Source organism: Ammospiza nelsoni, chromosome 8 (assembly GCF_027579445.1).
Source record: "Ammospiza nelsoni isolate bAmmNel1 chromosome 8, bAmmNel1.pri, whole genome shotgun sequence".
In the NCBI taxonomy this organism is placed as follows: Eukaryota; Metazoa; Chordata; class Aves; order Passeriformes; family Passerellidae; genus Ammospiza; species Ammospiza nelsoni.
The window spans coordinates 11425011-11451731 of NC_080640.1; the positions used below are offsets into that span (position 1 = coordinate 11425011).

General features: G+C 41.5%; 1 protein-coding gene across 2 annotated transcripts in view; it reads right to left on the reverse strand.

Moving 5' to 3' along the window:
* The window catches only part of SORCS3 (sortilin related VPS10 domain containing receptor 3), a 262549-nt gene that overhangs the window by 39544 nt on the left and 196284 nt on the right, over positions 1-26721 (reverse strand). For both annotated transcript variants that reach the window (XM_059476918.1, XM_059476919.1), the window contains 7 exons: positions 19317-19406; positions 17278-17457; positions 15354-15500; positions 14802-14904; positions 12404-12480; positions 12207-12298; positions 9070-9177 (listed from right to left, as the gene is read on the reverse strand). In XM_059476918.1, the coding sequence (XP_059332901.1) occupies positions 9070-9177; positions 12207-12298; positions 12404-12480; positions 14802-14904; positions 15354-15500; positions 17278-17457; positions 19317-19406 (797 nt within the window). The remainder of the gene's footprint in view (positions 1-9069; positions 9178-12206; positions 12299-12403; positions 12481-14801; positions 14905-15353; positions 15501-17277; positions 17458-19316; positions 19407-26721) is intronic.

Here is a 26721-nt window from a genome sequence, read left to right on the forward strand (position 1 = left end):
CATCAGCTCAATGGGCACTTCCTTTATAGTGCTAGCAGAAGAGGAAAACCACTGCAAATGGCATGGTACAGCATGATCTTTCAGTTAGCAAGTAATGCCAAGTGCAATTAGTAAGTAATTTGCAAAACATGTAATTACAAAGCAGCCCTACAGTTTGGACTCAATTTCCCCTTTAGCTGCACAAACTGCATAAGGCAATGGGGGAGACAGGGATATTTGTTATTATTTTTTCAAATAGGAAGTGCTATCAAAATAAGAACTTCCTGAATGACAAACTAAACCTTTTGAAATTTGGTCTCTAAAAAATTTATTACCAATGTTCTCAAACAACTTTACATGACAATTGCTTCAAAAGAAATTCCAGCAACATGAAAGAGAGTATGAGACACCTAGGAAGGGGGATGGGAAAGCATATCAATTTTTAATGCTGTTTTTCTGAAGAGTTCTTTCTTTTCTTCGAAGCACTCATGAAAGACAACCAGTTTCTGACAGCCCTGAAACCTGAAGATGCTGCCACTCTTTTCTAGAAAAGATACAGGTAGCTGTGTGTATGTGTGAGTGGTTTATCCCCTCATGGGTCTGTGGTCTCAGCAGAGGCAGGGGCTGCTGCTTTGCCAGAAGCCACATAACACAACACATCCAGTCATTTCAACATTTCATCCTATGAATCAGCAGATTTCCAACCAGAAATGTCCAATACAAATGTGGAAGTCATTCCTTAGAATATGTAAGCTCCAAATGCATGTGACAGGTGAAGCACAGTGACAAGTTTTTCCTGGATATCAGAGAAGAAGGCTCAGAAGAGGAAGCACTGGAGAGCTGCTTTCCAACACTCATTCAGTTCAGTGATCAAAAATCTGTCAGAGTGAACTCTGCAGCCAACGCAACCCTGAGTCTTCAAGCTTCCAGAAAAGTTGGTGTGCTGTGCCACCTTTTTCCTTGTGCAGGATCAGGGAGAGATTCAGCTGGAAAGGTGCTAAGGCAATGTAGTTTCTCAGTCCCCTGAGGGTTGGTGTGATCAGAGCACCAGAATATTTCATGTCTTGTTCTCACAAAAAGGTGAAAGACTCAGGAATGTCTGTGTGCACAGCATCCTGCCACTTCCTGCACCCTCCATCAGGCCTGGGTGCTTCATACAGCCCAGCCCAGCTGCAGGCAGGAGGACAGCACAGGGCCAAGATCCATCTGTCCTGAATTAGCAGCACAGGAAACAAAGCACACGAGCCTCTAGATGAGAATATTTGGATTGTATTGCCATCAGGAAAAACTTGCCCTTTTATCTAGGGAAAAGAAATCATCTATCAGCCTGCTGCTCATTCTGGCTTCTTCTGCAAGGGTTTCTTTCTTTTATTCACTTCAGCAAATTCCAGTCTCAATGAACACACCTTTCTCTAGTCCTCCTCCCTGCACATGCTCACGTCTCCATCCCCCTGTCTGTGCTTTATAGACATGACTGAGCATCTCCCTCCCCCAAAGAAATGGGACGAGACTGCACAGTGGGATTCCCACCTGGGACTCTGGGGACCTGCATTACTGCCAAGCTCTCCCAATGACAGCCTGCTGAGTGCCTGACCACGGGCATGTCCTTTATTCTCCCTCAACTTCCCTACTGGCAGAACACAGCTGATGATGTTGACTATTTTAGCATAATGTTTGATCTAGTGCCCATAAGTAGCACTTGACTCCAGTGACAGTAATGTTTGCCCCAGAAAGTCAGAGATGGACAATACATGCCACAGAGCACGATGCCTTCTCCCTGTGTTATGGCTTCTGCCAGGAATATTCCAGGTACATGGTGCAAGTGCTGGGAACTGCTCTTGGGTCACAGTCATCCTTTTCCTAAAGCCAAATAAATCACATGGTGCTGTCTGAGAAAGATTACTCTAAGCAGATGTTCTCATCACCTGATTTGTCTTTCAGGTGCCACAGAAAGGCCTCAGTTCACTCTGCAAGTATTAACAGCACAATCAATATTGTGCTTCTTGTGGACTGTTTAGGTGAATTCATGCAGAGATCCAAAGGCTAAAAAGCAGAATACTCCTCTGGCAGAGAGACAGATGGGAGGAGGAAGTTACACTGATTAATCTTGGGGTCGTTAAAAATGTTTTTAAGTCTTGCAAACAAAGATAATGATATGGGTAATCAACTCTCTTACTCCAGGGTATAAACTGATCATCTGCTGGGATAAAATGGGAATTCCTATAACAAACATTTTCTTGTCCATTGTAAAGTCACTTGATGCTATTAGCAGATTGATCATTTTCTCACAAAGTCCAAGCTATTCATTACTTCCAGAAGGTTTTGAAATTAGATCAGATGATACAGGAATGCAGCTCACTATGGCAAATGCCAATATCCTCTCAATCATTTTGGTGTCCTTACTTAATAATTGTACTTGGAATTTTTGTTCTCAGATCAAGCTCCAAATTTTACTTTTTTTTTTTCTGTGTGCAGTCATTATTTTAACAGATTCACTTTAATTTCATGGATTCTATTATGAAGAGTCCTTATATAGGTTTGTGCACTGCAGTCTGCACAGTCCCCTGAGTGAGGACAGAGAAACTGAACTCACAAGGACACATCAGAGCCTTGCAGGAAAATCCATAGCCAATAACAATGCCAGTTGCACCACAAACAAATATTGCACTGAACAGAAGAAGAAAAGGAAAACTGAAAAGTGAGATAAAACCACTGTAGGAACAATTAACATGTAACGGTCTTTTCTAACATCTAATGGTACCCATGCAATTTGGATAAACCAGGCATTGAAATCTTCTCTCTGATCTTTAAAAAGGCCCACAGTTCTGGTAGCCCTGAGAGAATGCCCAGGCTGGATGGACAACCTTGGTTCCCAGAGGGTAAATAAGGACAAAGTTCAGAATCGTTCAGCACAACAGCTCCCTGTCTCATTTTCTGCACTGGAAGCTGCAAGTTGGATTTAGCTTTCTGGAGAACTGGTGAAATCTTTCTTCCAGATTCCCCCTTGGCCAAATTTCTGTGTGGCTCAGCAGCAAAGTGGCAGAAGATCTATGTTATTTTTCAGGTAGTTTTTTCCTCTTTTCTCCCAGACTGAAGTTAAAAGAGGCCAGACTGATGTCAGGAAAGTTTAAAGGTACCTGTGGGCCATGGGAATTGAGGAACACTGACTCTTTTCTTCATGCACGTTGTACAAGACCCTCAATTCCTTCGAGGAAAAACAGCCTCATGGTGTTTTGCCATCCACTCCCACTGTCTCTCATTTGCTGATGTTGCTGAGCAGAGGTGCTGGCTGTGGAGGGCAAAGCCTGGCACCAGGGGAGAGCACAAGCTCCTCTGATCTCATCCCAGCAAAGGCACTATTTCCTATCACTGGTTCCACCTGATTTTTCTCAGTACACCCCCTCAGAGGCAGCAGATCCATGGCTCACTGTCCCTAGGCAAAGGGGCAGAATGCTTCAAGGACACTGTGTCAGCTGGTAATTTTCTTTCCTGTATTAGCATTTAATGTAACAGCAAGACTTGAACAAAAGGCAGCGGATGTTGCCTTGCTTGAAGAGAAAAGATGATAATCACCTTATCAGAAAAAGACAGGAAAATTACTCCTGGCTCCCATGTAACTTTGAACTCAGTGGGAGCTTGGGCCTGGGAGCTGTTGTCCTTTTCTCATCCCCAGTTTGCTGAATCTCTGCTGATTGTGAATAAGAATCTGTCCACATTGCCTTCATACCTGTATCTGCTTTGCTGATGTCTCCCACAGTCAGTTCTTCAGAATAAGAGTAACTCATGGAACTCCTAGCCACAGGATAAGGTGACTGCTAAAAACCTTTTCAAAGTATTTAGAAGGAAAACTCTCAAAAATAGGAAAACTCATTAATATCTTAGAAATACAAAGAATACCATGTTTGGCCAAGAAAATTCCTTATTTGTTAATCTCTATAAATGTGAGAAGTATATAAGATAATAATATTTTTAGTATAATTTAGTATAATACATACAGTTTTAGCATCCTGTACTTGCCACATTTGGAACATGGAACTGAAAGAGAGGGACTTCTGGTTTGACACAGTGTGGCCTGCGTTCTTAAATATTTTTTTTCTCACCTCAAACCTCCCCTGGCACCCATCTCAACATTTCCAACATCTCTCAATTACTTATTCATTCTTCCTCACTCTTCTGCCACCCAGTGATGGATTGCCAGTAATTTTATGGGTCTCCTGGAAAGAAAGAATTATTCCCACTTCATCTCTGGTAAAGCTGCACGGCCACATAAACAAGAAGGTGCTGGAAAGGGCCAGGACTTGTACCCTATTCATTTAGAACCAGGAACATTTCCTAACACACATAGCCAAGGGCAGCAGTCACAGCAGTGCTGACAGACCAACTTTCAGCTCACTGCAAATATTAATGCTCAATTATGCATACACACATATATAGAGATCATTAAGTTCACATGCATAGAACTACACAGAAATTTATATACACACGTGGGTGTGTCTACATAAATATTTATTTATCAGTACAGAGGAACTTAATGATCCCCATCTGGAAATGAGTGTCTGCACACATACACACATAATGAGTCTACTAAAATGATGCAGGGCTGTGAAGCAAAAAGGTTGTTCCTCTTAAAATAGGTTTGGAGAGATGCTTAGCACTGGAGATGAAGTGGCAGGGGTAACAATTTTGAGTCAGAGCTGGAACAGCATATAGCCCTTCTCTGGACCCATGACAACATCTTGTCTCTGATGTGAATGGTACAAACTAGTTTGGATATATCAAAACTGACTAGAAGGGGAATACAGTGTGATTCCCCTGTTGGACAGCCTCAGACAAGTAACACGCTGTGCCTATGGCTTGTCAATCCAGAAAATTTAGTTCTGACCCATCCGAACATGACATCGTTAAAAGATACACTCGTTAACAGTGAGGGGGACAGCACAGAACTTAGGAACCTGCAGATTTCAAAAAGACTAGTACATTCTAGGCATTCACCTGAGAACATGTCTAAGCCACCACACTTATGCATTTATTTTCCTAGAGGACCCTGTGTGTTCTGCAGCCTTTTCCCCACACCTGCACCGAGCACCACAATGTGCTTTGGTACAAAGCTCTGCACTAAAGGAGCTGAACTGACTCTTGTCAGATGAGAGAAGTGTCAAAGCAACAACAAAAGGAACTGCAGAAGATGATCACCCAGGACTGGAGGAAGGACAGTGGATTTACTTTGGTTAGGTAGCATTCAAGGCAGACCAGCTCACACAGTCTCACGATACTTCCATGTGCATCACAAAACTACATTCTTAACTGAGTCCCCCCACCTTGTAAACAAATAATTAATTCTTGCAGCATTGTAGCCATAAAAAATCATAGAATCATTTAGGTTGGAACAGACCTCTGCAAGACATCCTACACCCCACTAAAGCAGCTCCCAATTCAGAGTACTCTTAGATATTCAGAATCTAATAAAGACCCTTCATAAAGCAAATAACTGATGTTACCATACTGACAAGTTTTTTAGGACTGTTTGGGACAAGCATACACAGCACAAAGCACAGAGGATTCAGAAAGCCTAGGATACTAATACAATAAAGACAGATATGGAAAAACTCACTTAATAGCTATGAAGTGGTACAAAATTGTGTGCTAAAAGGGTTGCTCCTTTCAGCAGCCCAGAGAGCCTCTCACAGCATGTGGCACAAAATGAAGGTTGGGAAAGTCATTCTACTGATATATTGATTTTAATAAAATATTATTATGAAAATATTGTTAATAATGCAATATTTTAATAATAGTTGGAGTATAATGACTATGTATACACATTCCCCTCAGAATATTATTTTTTTTAAATGGGTGAACACAGAACACTTTGATGCTAATCTATGGAAGAAATTTTTTCTAACAGGAATCAGCTGAGACCACTAGATGTAGTATTCTGCATTTTCAGGGATGAGAGACAAACTTTTAAAAGCCACTAACCTACCCAGTTTGGCAACACACGGATATGACCACAGCCTTTGTCTCTCTGTCTCAGTGCTGCTTGAAACCTAAGAGTTCCCACTGACCCCATTATCAGTGTGGGATGCAAATCCCAGACTGTTGTGCTCCTCTCATCAGATTCTTGTAATCATTAGGGTTTCTACCCACAAACATGAATTCCATGAATTCCCAGGCACCTCCAAACCACCATGTGTAATCTTTGTTCAGGGGTGGCAAGTAGCAATAGAAATACATTGATTTCTTCTCAGCCAAAGTTTACACAAGCTCAGCATCACCCTACACTGCCCTAATAAATGAGTTCACTAAAATTCTCATTGGGAGAAGCACCTAAGTGGTTTGTATAGAAATGGTTTGCATACAGCTTTATAAATAGCCGCTTTCCTCCTCAGTTCCTTTCGTGGATTGAAATTTCTCAAAACATTCATTGCAAGTGTCATGTGAAATTTCCTTGTATGGCTTTTACAGACTATTTAGAATGGTTTTTAAAACTGCTAATGATGACAGTAATAATAAAGATAATAACAATAACAGCAGTAATGGCAATAATAATGGTAATATGCCTGCAAAAATTTCAAAAGAAAAAGTTCTCAACAAACCTAGTACACAATATTCAGGAAGATAACTCACTTCCTACATTCTCCACCAGAAGATTACAGAGATATAAATAACAATAATCTTAGATTTATAATGCATTTTTCATCTCAAAAGAAAACTGCATTGATTTATAAAGCAAATGGCTTAAATCCACAGCTAGTTCCAGCTGATTAGCTCCACTGATTTTAATGAAGGTGCTGATGTGCAGGTTTATGTGAGTTCAGATCTATCTCTCTGCACACATGTGTGTGCGTGTGTCTGCATGTGTGTGCAGCAGGAAAGTGGCACACATTGCATGAAGAATTTCACAGAAAAACACCATAATAAACAACACAGAAATTTGCACATTGTCATTGCGTTTGCAGAAAAAGTGCTCAGAGTGAAGAAACTTGCAGGTTCTAATCTTTAGCTGGGAACTGGCATATGTGTTTTCCCAACAGGATGCTCACAGCAGTCTCCTGAAAAGGCTCACAGGTATATCATACGCTGTTCAGTTTTGCTCTTTGCAAAAACAGGGCAATGTTTGCAGATAGCAAGGCAAGAGATGCACAGATATATTCTTCTACAAAACAAGGGCCTTGCTTTTTGAAAAATAAAAAAAGAAGAAGAAAAACAAGTCAAAGCCAAGGCATTGTTTTGGAATAAAGGAAAAGCGAGCAATGCCACCAGAACTGGCACCACCTCTACTCTGATAAAATCTCAGTGGCTGTCTGTGACAGACAGAGAGGCTCCAGCACTGTTTGGGAATAAAGCAGAGGAGTGCTGCTGTTTAAAGCACAACCATAGTTACTTAGCCTGTCCTTCCTAAGACAGTTCATCACAGGGGATATGGATGTGCTACACAGGAGTCAGCTATGCTTTCCTGAGCCCTCCAAGGCTACAGCACCAAACATTTCTTCTGCCATGGCATAGATGGCACAGAAGCCATTCAAATGACCATTTGTTAGAAGAGTAAAATATGATTTTCCCCCAGCTCCTCTCTTGCAGCTGAGCTCAGCTTCAAGTATAGGCACGTGGTCACTTCTGCTTGTGTAAAGCTGATGTAGAGCTGGTTTTGAAAGGCATAACACAAATCACACAACACAGTTGGAATACATTCAAATCAGTAGCAGAAATGTCTAAGACACACAGCTTTTACCCTGTTCCAACTTCCTCAGAAACTGATGGCACTCTGTTTCTCACTACCTGTGACACCAGCAGTGAGCTCCACCCACACATTTATGCCATATAAGTATGCAGATGGACTGAAGCCTAGAAGAAAATAAACTTGACCTGAATCTCTTTTCTCTTGCAAGCAGTGAAAATGTGCAGGAACTTCAAGTGCAGATGAAAAAAAGCAGATTGACTCTAAGATGAAATTTATAATCAACGTCCTGCCCCTGAACTGGAGGTGTGCAACAGTGTGATCTGATGTGATTAACCAAAGGCACTTCTTCATGCCAGGGTAGGTATGCTTCACAGGCATGCCTCAGTCTAAGGCATCTTAGCCACCTTGCTTTCTGATGTTTTTCAGAAAGCTGTTTCAGCCAGTTCAAAGACACACAGGTAAGGAGGCATTTCTGAAACCAATGCAGGCAGTGCATCTTGTCTTTGCTTTGTTCAGAGCCCCAGAGCACAGTGCTCTGATCTGCTCTGTGCAGGAGGTCAGATGACTACTTAAAAATGCCTTTGAACCTAAAAACTTTCCTTTCTTGGTTGTTAAACTCAAATCCTGGCCCGTTCTTGGGCCAACATCACTCCACTGGTTCCACCAGCGTTACCCACTGCTTCAGCACCTCCTGGGAGGAGGAAGGTTCCAGCACCATCAGTGCCAGCCCAGGCTCTTCCTTCCATGGGATAGGTGAGGCATTCTACATCCCAGAACAGGAAGGTTATTCTGAGCTCAGCTCTGCATATGCACAATGAGAACACTTTTATCTTGAGCTAAAACTGGATGTACAATGGCCCACAATGCAAGCAACAAGGTTGGGGTATATTCATACCCACCAGCAATCTCAAAAGACAGTCAAGTCACACAACTGGAGCAAGCACAGAACTGGCACGAGGTACAGCCATACAGATCTCTGACTTCTGAAGAGCACTGCAGTCCCTGGGCCTTCAGATCCAAGGAACGCAATCTCAGCTGTAATTATGAGAAAGGACCTCTGGTTGTCACTAGATGCCTCCTGACCAAGGCTACACCACTCTCCAGAGAAGTAGATCTGTCTACTGCTCTATGTGAACTCCCAGGCCTCAGCTTGGGACCATCCCTCCTTGCTATAGCTCTTACCACTGCTGGAGAGAGCTTGGCTCCATCATCTATTTGCCACATGATGCAAGAACATGCCAGCCAGGCCTGTGGCCACCAGCAAAACCCACAAAACAGCACAATGCCTTCATGAAACACTGCATGTGCAGCTGCACAATGCTGCACTGCACATCATGAAGTTACCATGAACTTGGGGATCTCCATGCACCCCTTGTGCCATCACAATTTAAAACTGGAGCTGCTATACTTACGTCATTATCTGGGTCTCTATGCCAGGGTCTACAAGGGATCCATCCACAAAAAGTGGTGTTGATGTGAAACTGTATTTAGTCCAGGATCTTCCCTCATCGAAACTCACCCTGGGATAGAAGCAGACAACATTTATACACATAAAAAGACTTACTCTAATGCAAATGCAGCAATTAAATGTTGGCTTGCCTTGGTCTGCAAGCTCCAGCAGCTGGATTTACAGACAAGCACCAATCTTTGCCATTTCCCAGCCCACTAAATTCATGCTCCTGATGTACTTCGAAAGATCAAATCTTTAGAAAGCATAAATACTGGCAATAAGTGCATGTATATACTTTATGCAGCTGTACATCAGACCTCAAGGGATCAAGAGGCTATGCCAAGATCTGTTTCTGGGTCTGGAATAGCACCTGGCATGAAGCACCATTCAGAGCATAAGCAACTCTAGCCTGAATGCATGAAAATTGCTTTCACCACCACAGGACATTTTGACCCATCCCTGTATCAAAGCCATATGACATTAGCTACAATCTCTCCTAGCCCTATGAGTACTTAAAGGCAGATTTAGCTTATTTGTGGGAGTGGGGAGTGTTGAATGTGTGTATGCACACAGGCATCTGAGCACCTGCATCTGTCTGGGAGGCTCTTGGTGGACACTGAATCCCCCCTGCTCCAAGCAGGTAGGACAATATCTGACACACCACCAAAGGACCAGGAGGCCACTGTAGTGTGTATTATAAACCATGGGTTACACTGACCTCAAATCTCTGGTGTGGAACGCCAAGACTGGCAGTCACCATTCCCTAACTCTCTGCCCCTCATGTCACTCAGCAAGACACCTTCACCTGTCTCAGAACGTACCTGTGCAAGAATAGGAGGTTAACTTTACACCTAAGACAGAACTCTGGGAGCACAACTGCACACAGAAGGATTATCTTCCCTAAATCTATTTATTTAAATGCATGTATCTTCCCATACACCTGTGCATTTGTATGCGTTCTGCTTGCATGCTTATCTCTCCAAATAGCATTTCAGCTTCTGGGGAACAGCATGCTTCATTAGTTTAGCTAAAGTTCTCTCAGCTTTTCAATTATCCGCCCCTCTCTTCTCCAGCATGAAACTTATTGTACAATGTCTCAGCCTGAGAACTAATGGATTTACATGTACCCTTTAATCTATTCCACTCCTGCCCATAAAACAGGTGCCTACTGAAGCAATATGAAGCAAATTCCAAAGCCCCTAAGGGTACAGTTTTGAAGGAAACCTGTAGGAACTTATTGATAACAAATCTAAATCACTCCTCATTTAATAGAGTGGGTGGGGCACTCAGAACTGCACACACCATTTCAGGAGACTTATTGTGAAAGGAGAGCATCTGAAATGAGCCTCTGCAAACAAAGGTGACCTGAGCTGTCAGCTCCTATGAAAAGTCAACCTGTGATCAAATCTTTCCCAATATATAAGTACAGGCACTTGTAGTAACGTGCTTTTTATGCCTGAAGAGCCTTCAAAATTAAAGACACAATTAAAACAGTTGCACCTGGCTTGAATAATGCAGTAACTAATGGTTAATACGTGACTTGCAGCTTTTTCCTTAAGGGGCTCACCTTTCACTCTTCCAGAGCTCAACCTGCTGCAGTCTGATGCACCCACTGCCAGTGACACCCACCCTTGGCTAACACAAACTGCTCCTTCCTTGACTCATCCTTAGTTTCATCTAAAGACTAGGACATGGTCCTGATGTCCTCTTTTCTGAGAGCACTTCAATTATAGCCACGACAACTGAGTTACCCATCAGAGGCTTCCAGTCACACCCCAACACATTCACAGCACAGACTGGAGTCTGCAGCTCACCCTTTGGAGTCTGCCCTGTTACTGCTCTCCTCTGTGTGTCCAGTTATGGAGCCAATACATCCCGTGGTTAACAGTCCACTATCACACTGTGAATAAAGCAGTCATTTCTTTGCTTCAGGTGGCAAAGAAATGGGCTCAAATGCAATATATTCAAACTTTTAAAGAAATCTATGTTGCATTCATCCCATAGTTATCTGTCAGGTCAGAAACATTAAGTCCAGAAGATTTTTATATTGAAAAAGTAGCTGTTAATGTCTTCAAAGTACACCTCCAGAACATGAGCTTGTAAATGGGTGAAGTCAACCTGTCTTGAGGTGTCCAGATTTGGAATGACTGCAATTTCACTGGAGGATTTTGTACAATAATGACTCAGGTAGAGGAGCCTTTAACACCTCATCACTGCTGCCAAACACCATTGCTTTCTATTTCTATTTGACTGAAGAGCACATTTCCTGTTCTGCATGCAAAGTAATAGACATGTGTTTAGCAACATCAAGCTGAGAGACAACCCAATATTGTATACAGGAACACATCTTGTTTCCGAAATCTATTTCTAACTAATTCACTTCTAAACAACATTAGAAGCTGGGTGGGTCAGTCCATTAGATATGCCCCTCTTTCAATCAAGCCCCAAGACCGAAGGTGGTACTAACACAGCCGTTTTCTGTAAACAGTTTTAGTTATGAATTTCAGAATGTGTAACTGGTGCAGGAGTCAGAGGGGCAAGAGCTAAGAAGAGGATAATTTTGAGTGGTATCCTTAGTGCTTAGGCTGTTATAACCCATTTATAGCAAAACAGCATCTTCAACTGAGAAATCATTTTGCCCTATTTCACCTCCAACTCTAATCAGTTGCCACCACAGTATCTCTGGAAATTGATAGTCAAATACTAGAGAGGTTAGCAACATATCTCTGTTGTCCTTATCTACACCTACTGCCCTCTCCTCTCCCTCCCTTTATCTGTCTTACCAGATTAATGTTAAATTCTGTAAACAAAATGTAGAAACAAGAGACACATCCTCTCAGAAATACCTGAAGCCCAAAGAATGACTTAGTATATGTGTGTCTGTAGGAAAGAAACCCCACCTGGAGGCTCATAGTACCTTACCAGTGCAAAGAGTAATCCCATACATGTAGGTGATTATATATGGAGCCATTATATTTATAAAATGGTACAATAATCATAATATTCATCAAAAAAACCAAAATGGGGGTAAAACATAGATGACTTCACCTGCTCATTTTGTAGACACTTGTACCCTCTCAAAGTAACAAGTTTCCTTACCACATGTGCCGGATGGGCACTGACGTGTGTTTCATGGCCACTAGTGCCCCTCCCCAGTCCAGAAACCACACGTTGTACTCCTCCTCAAAGATCTGCAAACAAAGGAAGTACTGCATGAGTGCTCCGCTCCCCTGGGAAGTAAAGAGTCAGAAGAATAGCAAAAGGCTCCGTGCCTTCCTTTTCTGTGCAAAACATACCTGTCTCCAGGAATTGCCACCATCAGAAGAGATGAACACGCCAACCTCCGTGTAGGAAAGTTCAGAGCCAATATTGCCTGCAACACAAGTGTCAGACATTCTTCTGTGGATGAACACGCTAATGAAAATGTTAATTAAATTTCTGACATTTAATGCTGGAAAATTAGAAATTAAGATAGGTTGACACTCCCCTGTTACCATCACAGAATTCAACTAACCACATTATTGTGCCAATGCTATTTCAAAATAGTTCTGGCTCTGGGAGGCAGCACAACTCAAGAAGGGTGTTTTCATCAGTGTTCAGGATATAGGGAATATCAAACTGCCCATCTACCTAATTTTCTTCCCTGACACCAGCAGGAGTCACCAATTGTTTTGAATGAGGCTTTAAGGAAAACCTGATGTGGGAAACCATACAGAAGGTCAGTCTGTAGGGACATCCAGGTTCAAGAGGATAAATCTACTGTTTCAGTTCAAAGATCTTCTTAGCCCAGTATCTTGAGTGGAAGCCCTCAAGAATTAGACACTGATTTAAAGGTAGGAGTGTAAGTTTTGTATCATCATATTTTAAACACCAAAATGGAAACTCCAAATTTTCAAATGTGGATTTAGAGATGGAGGAAAAGAAAGAGAGTAAAAAGGCAGTAATTTCATTGCTATCACTTCATTCTGTCTTTCTGTGCAAAGCTGTTCCATTATTTCCTTCATTCTCTTCCTCTAGTTTCAGCTGCATGCATTTAAACCTCATAAAATGTAACTCCCAAACAAGTCAAGAGGATTTAGCAGCTGTACAATTAGACAATAAAACATAATTCTTTCATTTGCAGGAATCTAACCTCTGTCCTCTACCAAGTGTCCAAGTTTCCAATCATTGCTGGAAATGCCTCACTGTAAATGAAGTGTTTGAGCAGCAAACACTTGTGAGAAAAAATTGCAAAGCTTATCCTTGAATACATTCAGCAACATGGTGAGATGCTCCTGCTGTTGAGAAACTGGCTAGTGGAAACAGATGTGTATGTTTCCAACAGGTAACGTTTTTTCATCTACAAAGCAGTAAGGCAGAAATTATATTCTGCCTTTTAAAGGTTAATTGTTAGACTGGGAAAGCATTCATCCCATGCACTGGCAGTTTGAAAAGAACCTAATTTACTAACAATTTAGATCAATGCCTAGAATCTCACAGTCCTGCTGCCTCTATTTGCTTCCTAAAAGGTTAAAAAAAAAAGCTTTTGTAATTACAGCATCATGAGTAGGGCCTTTTCCTAAGCATCCATCTAGCAAGTGCAACCTGCCAGGAGTGATGACTCCACTTGGCTATGCATGGGGATATCTGGAGGTTTGAACCAAATTATCTCACTTCATTTGGCCTGGATTGGTGAACTGGAAATCACATGGCATTTCCCTTGTTGAGATATAAATGTCATGAAGGGAACCCGTCTCAGGTTCTGCCTTAGTCTGGCAAACACACTGAAGCACAGAAGGACATGAGAATGAAAATGGTTGGAGGAGGTAGTGTAAATTCATGCAGACAATATGCTAACTGCCCACACTTGCAGGCCACTGCTATGCTGAACAGGACCAAGGAGATAAACCAAGCCTTAGTAAGAACAGTTAAGCTATTCAGACATATTTGAGTGTAGTTAAGAGGCTCCATTTGAAAAGACAGAACTGCCTCCACTGCTCAGAGGCCAGCTTTCAATAGCACCAGCCATTCAGGAAGCACTTTGTTAGCCAGCAGCTCCCACAGAGCTGAGGGTGGTTGGTAGCCCCATCCATCCTGTGGATTAATTACAGTGGCTCTGCCAGTGCCACCATGAAGTATTGTAGCAGGCTGTCATTTAAACAACACAACCTGCCAAAGCACTATTTTGCAGAACAGCCCACAACACCAATGGCCCGTGCAGTGTTGATTAAATGCTGCTTGCCTTGCAGCAGTACAGAGTTAAAAGTAGGTGCCATGCACAAGACAGGCACCCAGGAAGCCCAGGCTTCACCTGACAGGCTTTGTGACAACTCTGTGCTTGCTACTTGAAAGGTGGGACTTACTGACACCCCCTAGGAATGCAGCCCTTGGGTACCAATCTCCTTCATGGGCCCTGCAGCAAACAGGCAGACATGTCCAGTGGTTGTAACAACATGATAGGATCTAGTAATGCCACTGGCTAATGGCACCCTGAAAGTGTGGGCTTAGATCTACATGGTTTATTGTACAGCAACAAATACCTGAACTCTTTTTTGAACTTGGGGCCATATGCCTTCTCCTAGCCCAAAGCAAATGGGAGTTAACGTGAATTAGCTCTTGCTGAAACAGAGCTGAAAGGTTTTACACCAATGGGGAATACCTTATATACTCTCAGGCTCTCAGGGCGGTATGGGTGAGCAGTACTGATGTTCTCACCTGTGGCCACCAGCAGCCCAGGAGCTGTCTCTTTGCTGGAAATGCTCCCTGAAGTGTACGGGTTCTCTGAGAGCTGCAGGCGCAAGTGCAGTGAGCAGAAGGGCTGTTGACAGAAAACAAACAAAAGGCAGAAGCTTCAATATTCATCCAATTAAATATCAGAGGAACCCTTGGTGACTGCACACAGATGCTCTGATCCTTCTGAAAATGACCCCTTTGCTCTTAGCACACATAGGTCACATGTTCCTTTGATGGATAAGCAGGAACTCTGCACTACAAACAAGCATGTCTGCCCTTGTTTTAACAATAACCTGACTTAGAGCAGTTTTCCCCAGCAATTTTCTTATTCTGACTTGAATTCTATTAAATACATCAAGAAAGATGGTCAGAATTTACCCTTAAAACCTATGAATCTATAGATAAAAAACTTACTGAATTCATTTAACACACAGAAAGTCAAGAGAGAAAACATGGGGAGTTTTGTTAACCTAGTGACTACAATAAGCAGTTCTGAAGGAGTCAGTTGTGCCTTGGAAAAGATCTGCCACTCACCAGCTGGCAAAGTACAGGATCCCCTCTCAGATCAGTGTCCGGTGCCTGTAGCAAACGCCAGTCTCTGCCTTTGTTGTAGGTAATGAAAGTCTTGATGTGGTCATCCACCTTCCTGTTAGCTAGGAATATGCCTTTGATCCCTGCTACCTAGGAAAAAGGGAGAGAGATGAAAAAAATACATCGGAAGAACAGGCCAAAAGCAATGTCCATCTGAGCACTCCCAGGAGGGGAAAGCCTCTGTAAAAGCAAGGAAGGCATCTCAGTCAAATCTTAGAACATCAAATGGCACTAAAGGAATATCTTGCAAAGCTGAAAGGCCTTGTGTGGTTTCTCTCTTTGGAAGAAAAAGACAAGAATGGTCAAAGAGCAAATCCCTAGGAAACAGCCCACTTTTGGATTTCATTGAGTTCTTGCAGATAGGCTGATGATGGGCTTGAAGGTGCAACATGCACCAGGTCACACTTGAGCTCTGTGAGCTTGAGGATGGGGTCTGTCCCACTGCCTCCACAGACTGCCAAAACAGGGGAGAAAGAAGATCACATCAGAAAAAGTGTGGGATCTTTTTGTGTACCAGAAAAAAAAAAAAAAATCAGTACAAAAGATGGGAATCCTGAACATGCTGTGACACTGATGTTTTGCAAACTTGATTTCTTTGCTTTCCTTCCACATCCAAATTCTGACAAATCAAGCCAGTTGTTTCAAATGTTTTGATTTTTGTCAGCAGAATCCATTCCAGCAGAATATGGTCCTGTCAAAACATCCCCAAAAAGATTTCATGTTGAGTCTGGTCTCTGTTGCACAGCTGTGAAAGTGAGACAGGAAGAAGAAATTTTCTGCAAATCTGCAACTTCCTGGCAACTGTCAGGATGCAAATCCTTCTACTCTGAAGCCCTTGGAGTGATACTACTCTTTAAATGACTCTGTAAAAATTTATTAGCATTTAACAGTGAAAAGTCTATGATATACCAGTGGGGAGTATGCAGGTTTGCCCGGGAATGTGAGACAATACATGTTAATTTTAGCTGGTTCATCATAGCAAAGAAATATAATTTTTCAGAGGCAGGAAAATATATTTTACCAGTAGAAGAAAAAACATAAACCCTGTCCTTCACACTAATCAATGTGTTATTTGTGAGTTTTCCCTCACTGACTTAAATCACCTGGATTTTTATAAACAAATTGATTATGTTATTAAATGAGCATTATTTTGGCTGAAATAATAAAATGTATAGTCATAACCTCTGCATGCAGCTGCAAGAACTTTCTCTGTGTAACAGTAGTAATCAGCCTGCAACCATTTCTATTACTGATTAGTTGTTTGCTGCTGGCAAAGCACTGGGCCCTGCATCTCCACAGATCTTCCATCCAACAAATAATAACACACCAAAACCAGAATGCTCTGAAGAAACCAGGAACTGGAACTGCTCTGAATGCACTGCTGCTGGCCAAGGCTGACAGGCTTGGAAGAAGCATGAGGATGGAAGATAGTTTGGGGTAGAAGTTGTCCATCTGTCATCTCTGGGCAAGTGGCACCTACAAATTGTTGGTTATAGTTTACAAACTGTTCATTGCTCATGAAGGTGCAGTCCAGACTCCCTGCCTGTGAGCAGGTGTCTCTCGATGCCCAAGGGGAAAAAAAGTTGTGTTTAGTCTTTCTATGGATATCCACATTAGGATGATAATGGTTTTCCCTTTTGGAAATGACACATAGCTAACCAGTCATTGACTTGAACCCAACCAGTTGTTGCACCTGTAGCAGAATAACTGCATCTATTCCCACACAAGTCTACTCAGCATCAAATCCAGGAAATGCCTCAGGGTGATCCTAAAACAAATGAAAATCCTGGGAGGTTGGTAAAAGATTTACACTTGCTTGAACTAGCAGGCCATTGCTGCTGCTTGCAGGGTGACCTTTACTGCATACCTCATAAAGGTCAATGACAATATTCCCCTCCAGTCCTCGGCTGCTTTTCACATTTTCCAAGGCCAGGGTGAAGTAGACCCCTCGGGTGTCCGAGATGTACAGGTTGTAGGTGTCATTCTGGTTCCACTCCTGAACAGCTGCAAACACCTGATTCTCATCTGTGCTGATAATGTGCATGTCCTGTTAAAAGAAGACAAAAGGCCTGTTACTGAGGATCTCTGTATTTCTCTGCCCTTCGGGACATGTAGTAATTACCATGAATTATGAAAGAATGGAGATGGAGCATGAATTATAGGTATGTTTAACAACTTTCTGTTAGAGCAAGCCAATAAATTACCAGCATTGTGACTTTTCTGCATTTCATTTTTTAAATAATCACCGGCTGGGCGAAGGGTTTTTGCTTTCTTCATTTTTGGTACCTTCAAGGAATTTCATCCAGTTTCATTTTTTATTTATAAATTGGTAAGTCAGTTTTATTACTCATGGAAGATTCACAGCCTTGGAGCCTGGAGTCTTCATAGTCACTAAGCATCATATGGCACCAGGCTAAAAGCAGTGATAATTTTCATTCTCATGCTGAAATAATGGGCTTGTGCTTCCAACTGGCAAGGGATGGTATAAAAAAACCTTGGAGTTCACATTTATTTGAAGGTGAGGTATAGGTATCAGCTTGAGCTATTGCTGATAGTGATTTTTAATAACATATTTTCCTATTGAGAGTTTATCTGAGATAATTATCCCGCAATATAGGGACTATCAAATAATCCACCCACTAACCTTTGTTGGATTTCTGCTGCTGACCAAGATAAAAAAAGTCTAACAAGGCTTTCCCCATTTAGTTTTCATATCAAAGAGATTTGATCATGTATTTTCTTGGTATTATTTTAAAACAGGTTCATGGAAATTACTTTCAGGGTGGTGATGAGTATTGGAGCACTTCATCCTTGCTACCATTGTTGAACAAACTGACACAGGTTCAGCTAGAAGCAAAATTACTGTGGTTATACGAGACTCAATTTATCTATTTGTACCTATTTAAATTTTCTCTAGAGGCCAAAAGGCCTTGATTCATTCCTTGCACTCTTTCTGCATCAAGAAATCATAATTCTGGAAGTCTCCCAAAGGATGGAGTGACCTGATTTCAGGAAAGAATATCTGGAGGAAGATCAGCTCAATATCCTCATCCTGCCTAGGAGGCATCTTAATCTTTTGTGTGAGATATCTAGATGAAAAGTTAGGATTGATTAAATGGGATTAAATGTTAGGTCTATTTCTAATAGACCTAACATATCCTATTGGCATGAGATGGGGAGCAAAACCATTTGAGGGCCTAATTCTATCCCAGTGAGTACAATCAGTGGGAGATTTGCCATTTCCCTCAACAAAGGAAGACTAAATCAGGAGCCTTGTTCTTGCCCAGGAGCTGTAATTCCTTAAAGATTAAGGAGGTACCCAATCTATTCCAACAGTGTGAAAATAAAGAAAAATGCCCAATGACTTCCATCTGTTTTTACCAGTTGCAGTGGAAATATTGCATTACCCTGGTGCCAACCTCACACCCGTACAACTCCAGCAGAGTTCATTAATCTGCACATGACAGATAGTTATTACTGTACAGCAAAAATATTCTAGTAACCAAGGGCAGCATAAACAATCCTCCTTTACATGGCTCAAAGACTTTTACATGACACCTAGACTTAAAGTACTTCTGATCTTTAAATTACAAAAGTACCCCTGATTTTATAGCATGCACCAATTCTAAATCAGGGCCACCAACAAATCTGTATTATAACAGGTCATTTTCCTAGTCCTGGTGGCAACAATATTTTTGATACAAAGATATCATTTGCCTTCTTAGCTACCTCAGGAGCTGCTCATGTTCAGCTGCTGTCAACCAACACCCCCAGGTCCTTTTCCCCCAGCCTCTAGCACTGTGTGGGGTTGTGATCCAAGTGAAAGACCTGGCACTTCACTTTATGGAATCTCACATACTTGGCTTCCCAAGATATCACGTCTATGTTCACAAATGGTGGACTCACCTTAGGAAGGGAGTATTTGGGTAATTTGATCTGTGCAAAGGGTTCCCGTCTGTATGACACATAGTAAGTTGCTCTTCCACCAGTTGTCACCTATGGAAACACCAAAGAAAGTCAGTGATGACCCTTCTGAGACACTCTGTGATGACACCTCTAAAAGTGCTTGACAAGCTTTCTTTCAGGTACATTTTCTATTGCAGGCACAGCTGTCCCTAAAGGCATCTGGGTAACTCCAAAGAAACCACAAACCTGAGAGAGATGAAGAATTATTTAAGCTGTGCTATTGAACTTTCGATTTTCACACTGGATTCAAATCCAGTGTGATTTTAACATCTCAGGAAAAAAAGTGCTGAGTGGGAGGAAAAGGAGGATCTGGTTTCATCACATGGTCCAGCACAGTTACCTTGGGCAAGTAATTTAAAGTCTCTGTGCTTCTGTTCTTCCCCTGTAAGTAGGAGATAATCCCTCTTTGCTGCTTCTTAGCCTTGTCTGCACTGTAAGTCCCTTGAGGCCAGGATTGTCTTCCAACAACCTTTTACAGTGACTAGCAGCAGAGATCCACACTAGCACACATTTACAGCACTGCTAACTGTAAATGCGCTCTTGGAAAGCTGGAGCTAAGCTCTGAGATGCCCTTTGTCACTATAAAACTGGTTTCTCTGAAATTATACTCTCTGAAAACGGATGTGCGTGGGGGGAACTGATAGACATCCAAATCTGCAGTTTTATGGACTGAATGAACTAAAGCCTATGCAAAAATGCCATGCATCAATGAGATGTAACACAGATAATTTGTAAAATATGGGCTCTAAAACCTGTCAGGAGTCACTTACTCTTGCTGTAGGTCTTCTTTCTGGCACCATCTCAGACCTGGCTAACACAAGGCTTACATCAGTGAATTTCCTACATTCTGATGGTTTGGCAGTCTTGCAGGTCTTAAGATAAAATAATGCACAAAGCACTTGTCTATTTTACAGAATATCACTTGTTGGCTTCCAATAAAGCTAAGAGAAAGGTCCTAGATTCTCTCCTAGATATACTTCCTTTATCTGACAGTGATATTTGAGAATGAGCTTACATAGAACATTGCTACAGCATCAATTGTATTCTCAGCAATGATATCACCTCTAGATAGTGGCTTTCTTCTCTGGAGAAGCTGTCATTTGAAGGATACGCTATTATTGGCCATGAAATTTGATATCTAATCAACTCAAGGCTTTCCCATTGACAGTTTGAAAAACTGGAAAGAAAGGGAGGTTTAGAAGTAGGACCAGCTTCTACACTAAGACTTCCCCTTCAGATTTTTTCCCATTTTTACTTGTAATGTCAACAAAACTGTATTTAGCACCCTCCAGAGAAAAAACAAAACCAGCTACTATTACAGCACACACGGCATAAGGTCAAAAGAATGGCCTATATGACAGCAAATAAACTCTATACAGATAACTTTTAGCTAAAGCCAAGGGTAAACACAAACAGGAAAATCCAAAGCAACTTGTCTGTGGACCCAGAACAAGCCAATAGAAGAGACAGGGAGAAAACAGCAGTCACTGGACTCTCACTTCATGGAAAGGGCACTGTGTACTGACAGAGCAGTGACCATTTCTGGGTCCTGCTCTGAGTTGAATCACACAATGGTCTCGGTTGGGCCCTAAAGATCATCCAGTTCTTCCATGTATCTAATCTAATTCTACGCTCTTTCAGTTTGAAGCCATTCCTCCTTGTCCTGACACTCCATGCCCTTGTCCAAAGTCCCTCTCCAGCTCTCTTACAGCCACTTTAGGTACTGGAAGGTGCCCTAATATCTCCCTGCAGCCTCCTCTTCTGCAGGCTGAATAAGGTCAGTGAGTGCTACTTCTGAAAGATATATTTCCCATTTAATACTTCCACATCAAAATAAAATTTTCACAGGAGAGAACAGACTGTGAAGTTGATTCATACTGAGTCCAGCTGAAAGGCAAAATTCATGTTTGCAGTAATTTTATATCTCTCAACTCCACAAGCACTACTCAAAGGATTCCCACACTTCTAGATATTGTCTAAATAGCACAGGGAATATTTAAATATCCCCTTTCACTTTTAATATTTATGGCCTCCATTGGAAACCCCAAATTCTCAATTCTCACATGAACTGAATATGTCCAGTGACTACTTGCTAAGAGCCCTGCATTCAATATCCACATTTTCTGATGGGCTGGGACATGGTCTTCAACTTGTAGATGAGGACATGATAATTTGCACACTTTGTAAATGCTGTGATGACCAATTAAGATTGGGAACAGTCCAACAACCTTCCAGTTAATCCAGTGAAAATAGAGTGGCAAAAATATCAAGGGGTGATCAACTTCCACTTTCTGTGCCACAACAGGTTCTACTGCAAGTCTGCCACACTCAAAAGGTTTTAAACCATTATTTTGGCTTTATCCCACTGAAAACTGGTACCTGGAGGGGGTTTGTTTGAATTACTTGTTTGTTTGGTTGGCTTTTAAATGCAGAAAGTTAGGATTAAACACTGTTAAAGTTCAGTATGCAATAGTTAAACTCCCTTCCAGGCTTCCACCTGGACTAGGTCACCTTGACAAGGTTTAGAAATAGAAATATTTGAGGTTTGTGGTCTTCCTGAGCCAGTTAATACGAAGCCACCCACAATTCTGTTGGCAGGAGTTGTGTAAGCTTTTCCCAGCCAGGGTCTCATCTTCGCATGATTTACATGCACAGTTATAACAGTTCCAAAAAAATGATCAAGCCTCCAATAAAGTTTTGGCAAGCACCATGGTACAGAATGAATTTTGGAAGGCCCAACTTAATTTATTTTGATGAACTTTTCCTTTTCCTATGAGCAAATGCTCCAACACTGTAAATCCCAGAGATTATGGCAGTGTTTTGCCCTCCAATGCCTCCCTTCAGTTCACATTTGATGAATGTCACCCAATTATTTGCTGTGAGCTCATCAGTCATGCTCAGTACAGAATTAGCTGGGTTTGTCTTTTTCTTCCTCCATCGCTAATGACTGGATCATTAATCTGTTTTTCTAGATTTCTACTTTATGTGTTTAATTGGGCTTCTGGCCAGTAGAAATTATTCCCATGGACAAATGTGTTTGTCATTAAACACATCTGTCTTTCATAACCTGTGTTCTTTTTTCCTCCTTCCACTCATGAGCCACTACTTTTCTTTAATGTTTCCACATTCAAGACAAAAGTCTCATCTAATTTATATCAGCTGGCACTTAAGAAGAAAACATGAGAAATTTCTCTTTGAAAGCCCTGAAAGTCTGGATATGCTGGCTCATTCCCCTTCCTGACCTGTAATGAGACAGAGTGCATCAATTGCATCAAACAAAAGAAAACAAACACGCTCATAAGACTGCAGAAAATTACATAAAATTTGTCATGGAATCTATTTATCTCAGTAATTTCTGTGACATGTCTAGGAACACAAAAAGCCATTTCCCATGTTAATGATTGAATAAGATTATTTAAGAACAAGCTTTGCAGCTTGCTTCCTTTTATTTTTTTTTCTTTAGACTGAAGTTCATCTTAGGCAAAAACATCTGTTTATCTAAAAGAGTTTGGAAGGCAAGCAGAATGAGTTAAAAGGTCTCAGACTGTAAAGAAGCCCTAGATGATGTGAGGAATTGTAGATCACTCTGTATGAGGCTTCTTTATCATCTTCCTGGCTGGCTTATGCTGGGACTCATAATTTCCAATGTAAGGCAGATATTGATGGAACAGAGAGGAAATTAGTAAATCTCAGAAAGGCTCCTGGGCTAAGGAGGACCCCATCTGCCTCCTACTGCTCAAAGAATTTGCAGGAAAGTGAGCAAAAATTTCACAGAAACAAATTTTACACTTCTTGTTGATACTAAGTTCTTAATAGTATATAGTTGATGTTATTTTCAATAAATGTCTCACTTGTTCTCCAAGGTGATTGCCCTGCTTGTGGAGTTCCCCTCCTTTCCAATAACATCAAATGAGCTGGTATCAGCATTGTAGCAGCATCCTGTTCTCCACCTCCATAGGGAGCCCTGGCATCCCTCTACATTGCTTTAACTTTAGGTTCCCTTTCTCCTTCTTGTGAGCATAAAATCCCCCAAATCAAACTGCGGATTAAAGCACAGAAGAGTCATGGCAAGCTCAGCAGGCAGGCTGCTCCACTGACACCCTTACCACGGGATTTTGGGGTTCTACAGAGACAGCCCTGCCTAGGCCCTGCACAGGTTTGTTGGTATGAGGATTGAAAAGCTGTGCCTCCTCTCCCAAGCCTAACCACAATTGCAGTCACAAGAGGTTCAGAGGATGAGGAAGAACATGAACCTAGTGTAATGCTCTTCCTTCTTGATTACCCACCATGATCAACGAAAGCAATCTTCCAGGTATTTCTGTGTAGTGAGGTTCTCCACTGCTTAGCATAAATTCCATCATGACAGGTACCATCCAGTCTGAATTATCTCCCTGTGGTTTTCATTAACATCATGCCCTCTGCACAGTCATTGAACAATTTGCAATTATCTGAGTGTGCTGTGGAATTTCTGTGCATAAAGCACCTTCAAGTTGCCTGGTAAATTCAGCAGGCTTAGAAAACATGACACTCTTTAGAGCATCACACCCATCAGAGCAAAACTGCTGTGACAAAGCAGCATTTATTATACTGGCCCAGTCCCTGTTCAGCTCCCTCTCCCCTCAGAGCAAAGATGACACAGCTAAAGGACAGAGTAATCTCAAGTATTGCATTTGTTTTAAAAGCAACTCCTGCAGAAAATGTGCAGTTACACCAAAACACAAGCCACATCCAAGCTGCAGGTGCACATCACCCACACAGAAATCAACTTATGAGAAGAGCATAATTGTACACATTAAAAGTCCTTTTGATTTCAGAGGAAACATATGAGTTTGCCAAAGCAATACTTTACATCTTCAGCTGATCAATCAGACAGCATGATGGGAGAGGAGAGAGTGATAAAAGAAAGTACATCACAAAAAGCCCTAGAAAGAAAATCAATATAAAATAAATAAATAAAGGAAAATGTTAATTTTTTTTTTTTTTATCGAGAGATGGTTAGGCTCAAGTTCCAAATGTGATATTTGGCACAGAAAAAATAAAACTGTGCTAGAAATGGATGAAAAGCACCCAGCAGTGAATAGGAAAGTAGCTAACTACTTACTGCCTGTCTTGCTTTAACAAGAGCTTTTAACTAGCACGTGGGATGCACTTTCTTTCATCTGTATGGATTAATTTCCCCCACTGGAGTGCTGTCCAGCATTTTAAATAGGAGTGAGAGGAGATCAGCTCTAGCAGGCATTATTCACCAGTAAAACAGGTGTAATCGTGTTCATCATTTAAACGTCTTCATCCTATTAGTTTCATAATAAGCTTTTAATGATTCCTTCAATAAAAGACTCAAAGACTAGCCCCTACAAGCTGGAGAGTGCTCCATTGTCCCGCCAAACCGTTTTCTCTACCATCGATCGCAAAGATAAAAATCAATCGTAGCTAAGCAGGGTGAAGTTAAAAATAAATTGCATGGATTGATTTCTGTTAAGACCTTTGGCTCCTAGTTAATGGAGGAAAAAATGGAGGAAAGAAATTTATATTTGAACATGGTGTATTTAGTTTCTATGAAAATAGAGACGATTCTATACTGGGAAATGAACATTTAATTTCTCCCCGCTATCCTGTTTCACTGCTGAGAAGTTTCACATTAATTAAAAAAAAACAACAATCAAAAAAACCCCCCAAAAATAACAACCACTTTGTTTATTCCTGGGGAAATTTGCCACTTATTTAAGTTTTTTAATTGATCGTTTGATAACCAAGGTCAGGAATCCCTATGAATTAGCATCAACTCAGCTGTGGCTGCTGGTTGAAGTCTATTCACCTGATAAATTACTTCAATTCAGCAAATATGCTCATTTAGCCTATTCTTAAATACTCAATAAACTTGAAACATACACTCATGTCCTCCATAAGCACTTTCAAGGGCTCCTAAACAAGCATAGTTATAACCAGTAATAATATTAAACTACTTATCTGAGCTGGGCTTAGATATATGTAGCTTCTAGAATCAGGAATTTTTTCCCCCTCTATAACACCTCTAAGAGAAACGTCCCCCCACCTGAATTCTAATGTTATAAACAGTAAGTATTTTTATTTCTACTGAGGCTGGGGAAAAAAAAAGTTATTATAAATATATTCACCCTGATAAACCAGAAATTGATTCAAATAAAAGGAAAGTATATAAATGCCATTTTGCATCAAATTACTTCAGCTGAAATTTTTGTCTGGACTCTGATGAGCCACCAGGCATCCAAAAAAGGAAATATTATCCATTGGTTTTGTAAGATGTTATCAGTGATTGTGGGTGAATACTGACATCTGCATATGTTTTAAGGAAACTTTTCTGATGCAAAAGAAGACTGAAATGGTTCAACAGATTTTGGCAGAAGTGTTTGTTCCTCTGAGCCAGAGGAGTTATTCAGATGTGCCCTCTCAGACTCCCACTCAGCTGCACCACACATCAACCTCTGGAGAAATTTGGGATTTGCTCCTTTTCGCTCCTGCCAGTGAGCAGGCTGAGAGGCTGCCCTGCTGAGCAACTCCCTGAATTAGGCAAAAGTCTTCCAAGTTCAAACTTATTTCAGAAGGTGAAGAAGAGCCAGATAAAAGATCAGTATCACAGAAGAGCATTTTCACTTGAACTTTTCACTTTCCATATGCAATTCCTACAAGAACTGCAGCTGCATCTACACTGCTGCATGCACAGGATGTGAGTAACCAACATCCCTTGCTCCTAAATGGCAACACCACAGACCCCATCACAGCCAAGACCCTGCCTCTCTTCCCAGCTGCCCTCAAACTCTTTTCTTCCTTCATCACATCAACCTCAAAACAAAGGGCCACCAAGAGAGCAACTTGGCTTTTTGAACATGGGATCATCATATGTCCCAGGACAACCTGAAGGAATGTGGACTCAAGAGAAAAATGGGCAGTTCCCAGAGTTCCCAGGAGACTGAATCACAAATGAAATGGCATAGAAAGAAGAAGGAGAAGTAGAAGCAGGGCCAATGAGAGACAAGACACTTGAGTTTCAGCATGCAGCTAAACACCTTGATAAATTATGCCATGGGATGGAAAGGGGAAGTGGTACCCATGCTTCCACTCTTTAAAGGCTTTGGAAAGTGATAAGGCAGTGCTCCTCAGAATGCCTCTCTGATTAGTGGTGCAAAGCACTTCCCTTTTAAAATGGAAATGGGCCAGGATATGGAGCAAAACATCAATCCTTTTCAATTAAACTTTGCAGGGATCATTCCTTGTCTTTCAGGGACCACCAGTCAAAGAGAGATGAGAGGGTTCATCTCCAAAGGCATTTGTCTGGCTTGTATCACCCCCAAACCCAAACCAGGTATCA